The sequence below is a fragment of the Alligator mississippiensis genome, chromosome 3 (assembly GCF_030867095.1).
Source record: "Alligator mississippiensis isolate rAllMis1 chromosome 3, rAllMis1, whole genome shotgun sequence".
Taxonomy (NCBI): Eukaryota; Metazoa; Chordata; order Crocodylia; family Alligatoridae; genus Alligator; species Alligator mississippiensis.
The window spans coordinates 250,351,472-250,363,537 of NC_081826.1; the positions used below are offsets into that span (position 1 = coordinate 250,351,472).

The following is a 12,066-nucleotide window of genomic DNA, read 5'->3' on the forward strand; positions in this document are numbered from 1 at the left end:
CAGAGGTGGTAGAGTCACCCACCCTGGCGATCTTCAAAAAGTGTCTTGATGCCCATCTTGTTGGGGTCATCTGACCCCAGCAGTCTTTCCTGCCCAAGTGCAGGGGGGGATGGACCTGATGATCTGTAAAGTCCCTCTCACCCCCTAAAAACTATGAAATGACAAAAACTATGAGGCGGAATCGAACTAAGTTATGCATTTTTCTATAAGTGCCGCAGCTTAGCTTGATAACAAACAGAACACACATTCACCTTCTGGTGAGGGAGCAAATCTTAGAATGGATTCTGCCATTTTAAACCAATAAATATGTGCCAAACCTCTGTTCTGTTACAGGTATAGACTGGTTTTGTGTGCTGAACATTTGTTCTACTATGCATACAGACCAGTTTCCGATCACTTATACCAGTAAAAGTTTAATGTTTATACCTGATCTAGAGTTAATAACTTTGCCATTCTTCTTAAAAGGACTGGAGGATTTTTAATAACTATAATTACTTGGAACCTTAGTTTCACACCTCTTTGGAAATGACCAATCTCATTTCGTTCTATGACCAGGTGACACATCACCTGGACAAAGGGGAGAGGTTGATGTCATATATTTGGACTTTAAAAACCTTTGACCTGGTGTCCCATGATGTCCTCATGGAAAAATTAGGCAACTGAAGTCTTGACTACTCTACAGCCTGATGGCTGGGGAACTGGCTCTGATGTCGGACCCAGAGAGTGGTAGTTGATGGAACTGAATCAACATGGTACTGAGTGACTAGTGGTGTCCTCCCCTAAGGCGATCCGCTGGCTGGGGAAATGGCTCCGTGGTCGGGCTCAGAGGGTGGTGGTTGACAGAAGTCAATCGTCATGGTGCGCTGTGACCAGTGGAGTCCCTCAAGGCTCTGTCCTTGGCCCAACACTATTCAACATCTTCATTAATGATGTGGACATTGGTATCAGAAGCAGACTGGCCAAGTTTGCCGACAACACCAAACTTTGGGGTAAAGCGTTCACACCTGAGTACAGGAGGATGATCCAGGCTGACCTTGACAGGCTCAGGAGATGGGTGGATGAGAACCTGATGGTGTTTAAAACTGAAAAATACAAGTTTCTCCACCTTGGGAAGAAAAACCTGCAGCATGCTTATAGGCTCGGCAGTGTTACGCTAGCTAGCACTACGGACGAAAAGGACTCGCGGGTCATGATTAACCACAAGATGAACATGAGCCTTCAATGTGATGTTGCTGCTAGTAAAGCAAGCAAAACACTGGCTTGCATCCATAGATGCTTCTCAAGTAAATCCCAGGACGTCATTCTCCTGTTGTACTCGGCCTTGGTGAGGCCGCAACTGGAGTACTGCGTCCAGTTTTGGGCTCCACAATTCAAAAAGGATATGGAGAAGCTCGAGAGAGTCCAGAGGAGAGCCACGCGCATGATCAGAGGTCAGGAAAACAGAGCTTATGATGAGAGGCTGAGAGTCATGGGACTTTTCCACCTGGAAAAGCGCAGGCTCAGGGGTGATCTGGTGGCCACCTATAAGTTTATCAGGGGTGCTCACCAGGATCTGGGGGAATGCCTGTTCACCAGAGCACCCCATGGGATGACTAGGTCGAACGGTCACAAACTCCTCCATGACCATTTCAGGCTGGACATAAGGAATAACTTCTTTACTGTCCGAGCCCCCAAGATTTGGAATAGACATTTGGATGTTTATCTTGCTGGGATCCTATGACCCCTGCTGACTTCCTGCCCCTGGGGCAGGAGGCTGGACTCGATGATCTTCCAAGGTCCCTTCCAGCCCTAATGTCTATGAAATCTATGAAGGCCCTGTTCTTGGACCTGTACTCTTTAATGTCTTCATAAACAATCTGGACACTGGTATCAAAACCAGACTGGCTAAGTTCGCTGATGACACCAAACTTTGGGGAAGAGTGTCCACACTTGAGGACAGGCTGGTGATCCAAGCCAACCTTGATAGGTTTGCAAGGTGGGCAGATGAAAACCTCACAGCATTCAATACAGAGAAATGCAAGGTGCTCCACCTCAGGAATAAAAACCCGCATCATACTTATAGGCTCGGCAATACTACACTCACTAGCACCATGACCATAATACTGCAGCTGGCAAAGCGAACAAAACTCTGGCTTGCATCTACCGATGCATCTCAAGCAAGACCCAGGATGTCATCCTCCCGCTGTACTCAGCATTGGTGAGGCCACAGTTGGAGTACAGCATCCAATTCTGGGCTCTACAATTTAGGAAGGAGGTGGAGAAGCTTGAAAGGGTATAGAGGAGGGCCACGTGCAAGATCAGAGAGCAAAAGAACAGGCCTTTTGAAGACAGGCTGCGAGCCATGGGACTCAGCCTGGAAAAGCGCAGGCTCAGAGGTGACTTGGTGGCAGCCTATAAGTAAATAAGGGGTGTGCATCAGGATCTGGGGGAATGCCTGTTCACCAGAGCACACAGGGGATGACAAAGTCCAACAGTCATAAACTCCTGCAAGACGGTTTTAGGCTGGACATAAGGAAAAACTTCTTTACTGTCTGAGCCCCCAATGCCTGGAACAGAGTCCCCACAGAGGTGGTGCAAGCACCTACTCTGGACACTTTCAAAAAACATTTGGACGTTTATCTTGCTGGGATCCTTTGCCCCTAGCTGACTTCCTGCCCCTTGGGCAGGGGGCTGGACCTGATGATCTTACAAGGTCCCTTCCAGCCCTAATGTCTATGAAATCTATGAAAAGCACGGTATGCTTTTTCCCCCGGCCTCAAACAGAGACTTTAGTGCATTATTCACTCACAGGAAATAGTGTCACACGATAAAACATCAATACCTCTTTCTAGAGCACCTAGTTGATCCCTGAAACTCTCCTGAAAATGGTATTAATGCTTGCTGTTTAGTCTGAGAGATCTGTCAGGAAGGATCAGGGTAAAGGTGGAATGCAAAGTAAAAGAGAAGATGGTTTTGCAGGAGAAGAACTCAGAAGATCTGTATTCTCTTCCTGATGATGCCAAGATTTCTTACGTGACCTTGAGTAAATCACTGTAGCTGTGTTTTAATTCCCCACTTTTAAATTGAGGATGATAATATTTCTACTACCTCCAGATAGAGAATATATCTCTAACAGAGGAAACTGAAAAAATGCTATGCAGGACATGAAAAAAAAGAATGAAATGTGGAATTTTTGTTTTGTTCCAAAATTTTGGTGGAATGTTAAATGTTTTAATAAAAAAACTAATTTTTCAGAATATTTTAGATTTTAATTCCAGTATGCCTTTTTCTCCCCTCCTTTTCCTTTTTTCAGCTTCTTCAAAGTCATCTTTTGGGAGTTTCCACTTTTTCATTTGGATCATTTTTACCAAATTTCATGAAACATTTTGGCCATATTACGGCCAAAGGTGATTTTTCATTAATAAAAATGGTTAACGGAAAAATTTGACCAACTTTACTTATTAATGTGTCTGATGTGCTCAGATACAACAGTAATGCATGCCATAAAAAAAATCACAGGAAAAGAAATATGCATAATTTAAAGGAGCAATTGAGCAAAGAATTACAGTGGGAGGAATTTACTCACAAGGGCCATGGCCAGACGAATGCAGTCATGTGGTATACAGCACCCTGCCTGCAGCACCACACACATAGCACATTTCCTGTGCTGAGACCTTGCAGATTTACCCCTGGTAAATCCTGGGGTCAAAAAACCCACATAGAAAAGTGGGGCAGGACATGTGAAGGCAGCGTGTGCCGCCCAAAACTAGAGCCTGGCTGGCCAGAGACACACTCCGGCTGCCAGCCAGGCTCCAAGCTGCAGGAATGATGTGGCTGCAGGTTCCCCAGCCCCCCAGGGCTCCAGGTAAGGCTGCTGGGGCCAGCCCAGTTGTTGATCCTAGCCTCCCCTTCCTCACCCGGGGTAACCTGCTGTGGGCCAGAGGATGCATGGTATGGGCATTCCCTGGGGACAACTAGCATCAGCATAAGTTGCACCATTGCTAGTTGTCCCAGGGAGCCAAACATCCGTGCTCATCTGGACATGGCCAAGTAGTTTAAGCATAATCTTTGATCTAATTTTTTTAAAACAAATAATTAATTTTTTAGGCAGCAAGTCAACAGAGTTAACGTACAAGCTTAACTCATTAACTCAAGCCAACTGGAAAGCCTGCTGTGCTCCCGCTTCCCCTAAGCCCCACAGCGACCCCCTGCAGCTGCAGAGCACCCTGCCAACCCCCAACACAGCCAGAGGTAAGCGGGGCCTGTGGTGGGAGGGGGTTAACCCCAGGCAGTGGGAGGAGGCAGCTGACTGGGCCGAGGAGGGTCTTGCCCCGTCCCGGCCCCTACTTTGCCCAGCCCCCCAGGGAGCCATGTGACCGGAGCCTTGTGAACAGGCCGCACAAACAGGCATACTTGTCTGCCTGGCACATGAGTTTGCACAGGAGGGTGAGCAGGAGGGCCCGAGGCCCTGCCTGTGCACCCCCTTGGGTAGGCATTCCTAGCTGTAGCTGGCTCACCAGCAGCACGACACGGACAGGGACACACCGCACCCTGAGGGTCCCCTCGGGACCTGTAGCCTGCCCCCCTCTGGCTCCTCAGAGACCTCTACCCAGACGGAGCCCATGGTTCGGGGCTCCATGCAGACGGAGCCTCTGGCTCTTGGCTGCGAGGGCTGCCTGTCACTTTTTCAGGCTCTGGGGCCCGGGAACATGGCCACCTCCCCTTGTGAGGTCTGCTCCCTTTTGGAGGAGCTCCATGCTGCAGTCCAGAGACTGCGTGTCATCAGGGACTGTGAGCAGGAGATCAACTCCTACTGCTAGGCCCTTCTCCCCTGGGAGATGGAGGGTAGACCATGGTCTCCCTCCAGGACAAGGGAGGACTCAGGGACCTCCCCATTCTGTCCAGCCAAGGGGATGGACCAAGGTGGTCAAGGGATGCAAGCCCCGCCACACCAAGGTCCCCCCATCGCTGGAACTTTGCAACAGGTACGAACCTCTTGCAGCCCCAGCAGAGCCTGCTAAGTTGCCAGCTCCTGCAGACAACATGGGCTCTACTGTAGCTACCACCGCGGCTCTCCTTAAGACAAAACGCAAAGTGTTTGTCGTGGGAGACTCCATCCTGAGGGGGACTGAGGGGGCAATCTGCTGCCCCGACCCCTTAGCCCGAGAAGTTTGCTGCTTCCCAGGAGCCCATATCCGAGGCATTGCGGAGAAGATCCCTAAGCTCCTCCAGCTCACTGGCCACTATCCTCTGCTCCTTATCCATGTGGGCACCAATGACATGGCTCAGAGTGTTCCCAGCTAGGTCATGAAGTGCTACAGGGATTTGGGAGTGGGGCTAAAGGGTCTGGGGGTGCAGGTGGTGTTTTCTTCGATCCTCCCAGTCTCGGGCTATGGGCTGAGGAGGGAGAGGAGGATCCAGGTAGTAAACTAAAGACTGTGGTGCTGGTGTCATCAGAAAGGCTTTGGCTTCCATGACCACAGCCTGCTCTTTCATGAGAAAGGCAGCGAGTTGCTGGGAAGGGACAGCCTCCTCCCCACTGGGGAGGAGGCTCTTCTCAGCCAGACTGGCTGACCTGCTCCACCAGGCTTTAAACTAAGTTCACCAGAGGATGGGGGGGGACTACCACCACTGCTGGGCCGCTAAGCAACCCTTGCAAAGCTAATAGGCCAAGGCACTTAAGGGAGCCCACCCTTGCCCCAGCCCTGGAACAATCTGTAGGCAAGGCAAGCGCCCCCAAAGGGACACTTGCCTGCCTGTACACGAATGCCAGGAGCTTGGGGAATAAACAGCAGGAACTTGTCCTCCTGCTTAACACCAATATTTACAAAGTCATAGGGATAACGGAGACCTGGTGGGACTCCACCCATGACTGGACCATGGGTATAGATGGCTATACCCTGTACAGGAGAGATCAAGTGGACAAAAGGGGAGGGGGTGTAGCTCTCTATGTCAAGGAGAGCTACGTGTCCCGGCAAGCCGATACTGGTGACCTGGCTGGATGACTGGAGACCCTCTGGGTTAAAATCCACGGGGAACATGGCACAGGGGACACAATGGTGGGAGTCTACTACAGACCTCCCACCCAAAGTCAAGAGCTTGACCAGGAGTTCACCAGGGAATTGGCTGAAGCCGCATGCTCCCAGTCCATGGTTGTCGTGGGAGATTTCAACTACCCAGACATCTCATGGGAAGAGCGTTCGGCTAAATCCGAGCAATCGTAAGACTCTCTCATGTGTGGATGACCTCTATCTGACACAAGAAGTCTACGGGCCAATGAGAAGTAAAGCGCTGCTCGACTTGGTACTGGCAACTGGGGATGACCTAATCAACAACCTAATGATCGATGGGAAGCTGGGTGACAGCGACCATGAACTGATCACCTTTACCATCTGCCGTAAAGCTGGCAAGTCAGTCAGCAATACTGAAGTCCTTGACATCAGGAAAGCTAACTTTGACAAGCTCAGGAGGCTTGTCAATGAGGCCCTAAGGGACCATGACCCCAAGGGGAGGGGAGTTCAGGAAGAGTGGTTGCTCCTCAAGGGAGCGATCCTCAATGCACAAGCTAATGCTATTCCATCTCGGAGGAAAGGGAGCAAAAGGGCACAGCCAGCCCCTTGGCTCTCTAGGGAACTAGCGGACCTCCTGCAGCTAAATGAAAAGATCTACAAAGGATGGAGGATGGGATCCACCTCCAGGGAGGAATATTCTGCACTGGTCCGGACCTGCAGGGAGCAAACCAGGAAAACCAAGGCTGCGACTGAACTCCAACTAGCTACAAGTATCAAGGATTAAAAAAAGTCCTTTTTTAGATATGTGGGGAGCCAGAGGAAAAGCAAGTGCAACATTGGACCCCTGCTAAACCAGATGGGACAACTGACAACTGACACCCAGGAAAAAGCCAACCTACTAAATGGGTACTTTGCGTCGGTCTTTCACCAGTCCCATGGGACGCCCCTGCCCATTAAGAGACAGGGAGGCCCGGGTGAGGAAGATTGCTTGCCCTCCATCAATGCTGACCTCGTGAAAGAACACCTTGAGAGGCTGGACACCTTCAGGTCAACCGACCCTGACAATCTGCACTCCAGGGTACTCAAGGAGCTGGCTAGCATCATAACTCAGCCCCTGGCATGGATCTTCATGAACTCCTGGTGCTCTGGTGAAGTGTCCGAAGACTGGAAGAAGGCCAATGTAGTGCCTATCTTCAAGAAAGGGAGGAAAGTGGATCCGGCAAACTACAGGCCCAACAGCCTGACCTCTATCCCGGGAAAGGTCTTAGAAAAGATTATCAAAGAGGCCATTCTTAATGGACTGGCTGATGACAACATACTGAGGGATGGCCAGCACGGGTTTGTTGCGGGTAGGTCTTGCTTGACCAATCTTATTTCCTTTTACGACTAGATGACCTATCACCTGGACAAGGGAGAGGAGATTGATGTTGTATATCTTGACTTCCAAAAAGCCTTCGATCTGGTATCCCATGATCACCTCTTGGCAAAACTGGCCAACTATGGCCTCGGGTCCACCACGATCTGCTGGCTGGGAAATTGGCTCTGTAGTTGGACCCAGAGGGTGGTGGTTGATGGATGTCAATCGTCATGGTGCCCTATGACCAGTGGGGTCCCTCAAGGCTCTGTCCTTGGACCTATATTGTTCAACATCTTCATTAATAATGTGGACACTGGAGTCAAAAGCGGACTGGCCAAGTTCGCCGATGATACCAAACTTTGGGGCAAAGCATCCACACCTGAGGACAGGAGGGCAATCCAGGCTGACCTTGACAGGCTCAGGAAATGGGCGGACAAGAACCTGATGGTGTTTAACATCGAAAAATGTAAGGTTTTCCACCTTGGGAGGAAAAACCTGCAACATGCTTATAGGCTTGGCAGTGCTACACTGGCTAGCAATATGGATGAAAGGGAGTTGGGGGTCATGATTGACCACAAGATGAACTTGAGCCTTCAATGTGATGCCGCGGCTAGTAAAGCAAGCAAAACGCTGGCTTGCATCCATAGATGCTTCTCAAGCAAATCCCAGGACGTCATTCTCCTGTTGTACTCGGCCTTGATGAGGCCACAGCTGGAGTACTGTGTCCAGTTTTGGGCTCCACAATTCAAAAATGATGTGGAGATGCTTGAGAGAGTCCAGAGAAGAGCCACGTGCATGATCAAAGATCAGGAAAACAGATCTTACGATGACAGGCTGAGAGCTATGGGACTCTGCAGCCTGGAAAAGCGCAGGCTCAGGGACGATCTGATGGTCACCTATAAGTTTATCAGGGTGTTCACCAGAGCACCCCAACGGATGACAAGATCGAACAGTTATAAACTCCTGCAAGACCGTTTCAGACTGGACATAAGGAAGAATTTCTTTACTGTCTAAGCCCCCAAGGTCTGGAATAGCCTGCCATTGGAGGTCGTTCAAGCACCTACTTTGAATGCCTTCAAGAGACATTTGGATGCTTATCTTGCTGGGATCCTATGAGCCCAGCTGACTTCCTGCCCCTGGGGCAGGGGGCTGGACTCGATGATCTTCCAAGGTCCCTTCCAGCCCTAATGTCTATGAAATCTATGAAATCTCTTGCCATTAACATTCAACTCTTTTTTCCTTCAAGCTTTTATTTGGTTCAGAAGCAAAGCATCTTGAAGTACCCCATCACCCCCACCCCAGTGACTAGTCTGCCTACACCTTGGCACCCTATGTATTCTTTGCTGCAAGACATATTAATAATCATCACTGGCTATCCCTCAACACAAGGGTGTCTTGTATACCTGCTGCTCTACAGTCAGCTAAATCATTCCAGTTCATGTATCGAGTCCCTTTTGGCTGCATCTTCCAAGGAAACATAATAGCAGTACTGCAATAGTTATTTTTCTTATTATTATTTAAGTTACTTTTACAACATATTGCATGAAGGATTTATTTTTCACTAATATGAACAGATAAATGGAGGCCTCACAAAAACGGTACCAAATTCTCATCTTAAATGATTTCCTGCCCTTTAAGCAGTTTTGATCCACCAAACCACATTTCCACTTATTTTCTGACTCATTCCTTTTCATGTAAATAACTGATGTGGGAATGTGTTCAATGTTTTCAGGGAATTGAAGCATTTGATATTTGTTGCACCTGTACTGGTTTTCTGGAAGTTGTATTTTCAAAAGCTCCAGTAAGATCCTATAGTACAGGTTTTATCATTTTTCCTTGAGTCTCTACTCTTAATTATTCCTTGATGATTACAAAATATATAAATAAAACTACACATCCGTCCTTGTCATATTAATTCATTTGAATTATACTATACACTCAATATGGATGCAATTATTTGCATAAAAAAATTTTCAGCTCTGCAATATCATTCTTTTTTAACCCTAAAAAGCAAATTACCATGATTGTACAGAAACTTTTACTATTTTTATTTTATAACATCTAATTAACCCATAATTTCCCCCTATAGGCTAGCCAAGGAACTGCAGACACAGGTCTCAGCATTCTTAGAACAAATATCTCATATTTAAGATTTCATACCACATTAGGCTGGTTGGATTGCTCATTACTTCGATAAGAATCCTCCAAATAATACCTAAATACTTCAAAAAAATGCTATACAGACAATTCAGTAAATACAGTTCTTCCCTCTGAGTGAGCACCGAACCAAGATCCAGCATGGAGTCAGCAGGCTCTGTGTTGCTGGAAATGTATCTCCTGAGTTGTATAATTCATGCTTGACACTTAGTTGTCATTAAAAATCATAATCTTTTCACCAAATTCCAAATTAGGTAATTACATTTTGGATAATTACATTTTCCTCAATCCTTTTCCAGTTTCAAATGAATTCTTCTCTGCTTCTTGTTTTAGGAATGTCTATTGGCTTTAGGAATGGTTTAGGAATTGCTATACTCTGTTAAACAATTGTTACATTTTACCCCAGAGATGGCTGGTAGATGAAAAGTTATTTCTCTGTGTGGTTTATTTTTCAGTTCATAAAACACTTTGTGTTTCCTGAAAACTAAGGAGACAGTAAACAAGCCACTGATATCTCACAATATGTTCTACAATCAAACTGAATTTATTTAATCCTCTTTACCTCAATATGTTTGCTGTAGCTTTTCTTTCTTGTGGAAGAAGGTCTGGGTCTCTCAAAACCTCCTCCAGCAAATTAAGCACATTCATTTTCAGCTCATTGTTTAGCTCAAAATCCTACAAAGGAAAATAGTCTTATTGTCTTTGTTTTAAACATTTTGAATGAACAATTCAAAGATTCATGAATTGTGTTTTTTTTATTTCATTTACATTTGAGAATCCTGATAGGGCAAAGTTAGTGTAGTCTTGTCATCAACTGAACACAGGACTGGAAGCAGTTTCTCCCCTTCTTTGCCACTTACTATGTAACATTAGGCAAATGTCTCTCTCTCTGCATTTTTCCATCTATAAAATGTGAATAATATTGTTTACTTTTGTGATGTGCTTTAAGATCTACAGCTATTACTGTCACATAGCTCGTTATCTTATGCATCTACAGAGGATATGAGCCTGAAAATATCATGACCAAACAGACAGAAACAGAGTTAGCATGTATTTCCTATTAATTCTATAGTCCTTGAGGCAGTGCAAGTATACAGAAAATAATAATTTTAATCCTTCTCAGCAGTCAATAGCATAAAATATTGCTTTCCTCTGACTCAAATGATATATAGAAAGATGCTTTCCCCTCTTAAAAGGATTATAGAAGCAGCTATATTACTCCCAGCACAACCCTTAGTCATTCATGATGCAAAAGTCTTTAGGGCAAGTCAAATGGGCATTGGCCCTATTGAAGTCAATAGAGTTATGATCTTTTACATTGGTTGCTTGGGGGCCTGGGGGGAGGGGGGGCATTAATTCAATGCAAACTGCTGGATAGTCCTTCAAGAGAACAGTTGCTGTTTCCCTGAAATCGCTAGGGAACATGAAAAGCAAAATGTTCGTATCCTTACATCTCTCACCCCATTCTCAATAAGAAACTAGGAGACAGTGGTGTTGATGCCTACACGGTCAGATGGGTCACTAACTGGCTGGAGAGCCACACCCAGAGGGTGGTGGTGGATGGGTCTTATTCGACCTGGAAGGATGTGGGCAGTGGGGTTCTGCAGGTCTCGGTCCTCAGGCCCGCACTATTCAACATCTTCATCAGTGACTTGGGCAAGGGGGTAGCAAGCACCCTGTTCAAATTCGCAGATGACGCTAAGATGTGGGGTGAAGTGGGTACGCTAGTAGGAAGGAACAGGCTGCAAGCGGATCTAGACAGGTTACAGGGGTGGGCCGATGAGAACAGGATAGGGTTCAACACTGACAAGTGCAGGGTAATGCACCTGGGGAGGAAGAACCAGCGGCACACCTACAGGCTGGGGAACTCCCTTCTTGCCAGTGTCGAGACAGAAGAGGGTCTTGGAGTCATCATTGATGCCACAATGAACATGGGACGACAGTGTGGGGACGCGGTCAGGAAGGCCAACCATACCTTGTCATGCATCCAAAGATGCATCTCAAGCAGGTCCAAGGAGGTGATCCTCCCCCTCTATGCGACACTGGTCAGGCCGCAGCTGGAGTACTGCATCCAGTTCTGGGTGCCGCACTTCAGGAGGGATGTGGCCAATATGGAGAGGGTCCAGAGGAGGGCCACCCACATGATCAGGGGTCAGCAGGGCAGGCCCTACGAGGAGAGGCTGAGGGACCTGAACCTGTTCAGCCTCCATAAGAGAAGGCTGAGAGGGGACCTAGTGGCAGTCTACGAACTAGTCAAGGGGGACCAGCAGGCATTGGGAGAGTCCTTGTTCCCCCGAGCACTCCCGGGAGTTACAAGAAACAACGGACACAAGCTAGCGGAGGGTAGTTTCAGGCTAGACATTAGGAGGCGCTGTTTCTCTGTCAGAGCGGCTAGGACCTGGAAGCAACTTCCAAAAGAAGTGGTGCTGGCTCCTACCCTGGGGGTCTTTAAAAAAAGGCTGGACAAACATCTGGCCGGGGTCGTTTGACCCCAGTACTCTTTCCTGCCACGGAAGGGGGTCGAACTAGATGATCTCCTCAGGTCCCTTCCGACTCTACCAA

The 12,066-nt window shown here is 47.5% G+C and overlaps 1 protein-coding gene across 2 annotated transcripts in view; it reads right to left on the reverse strand.

The window, feature by feature from the left end:
• RASGRF2 (Ras protein specific guanine nucleotide releasing factor 2) overlaps positions 1-12,066 on the reverse strand; it is a 272,143-nt gene that overhangs the window by 32,778 nt on the left and 227,299 nt on the right. For both annotated transcript variants that reach the window (XM_019482951.2, XM_019482947.2), the window contains exon 19: positions 10,067-10,179. In XM_019482951.2, coding sequence (XP_019338496.1) covers positions 10,067-10,179 — 113 coding nt within the window. The remainder of the gene's footprint in view (positions 1-10,066; positions 10,180-12,066) is intronic.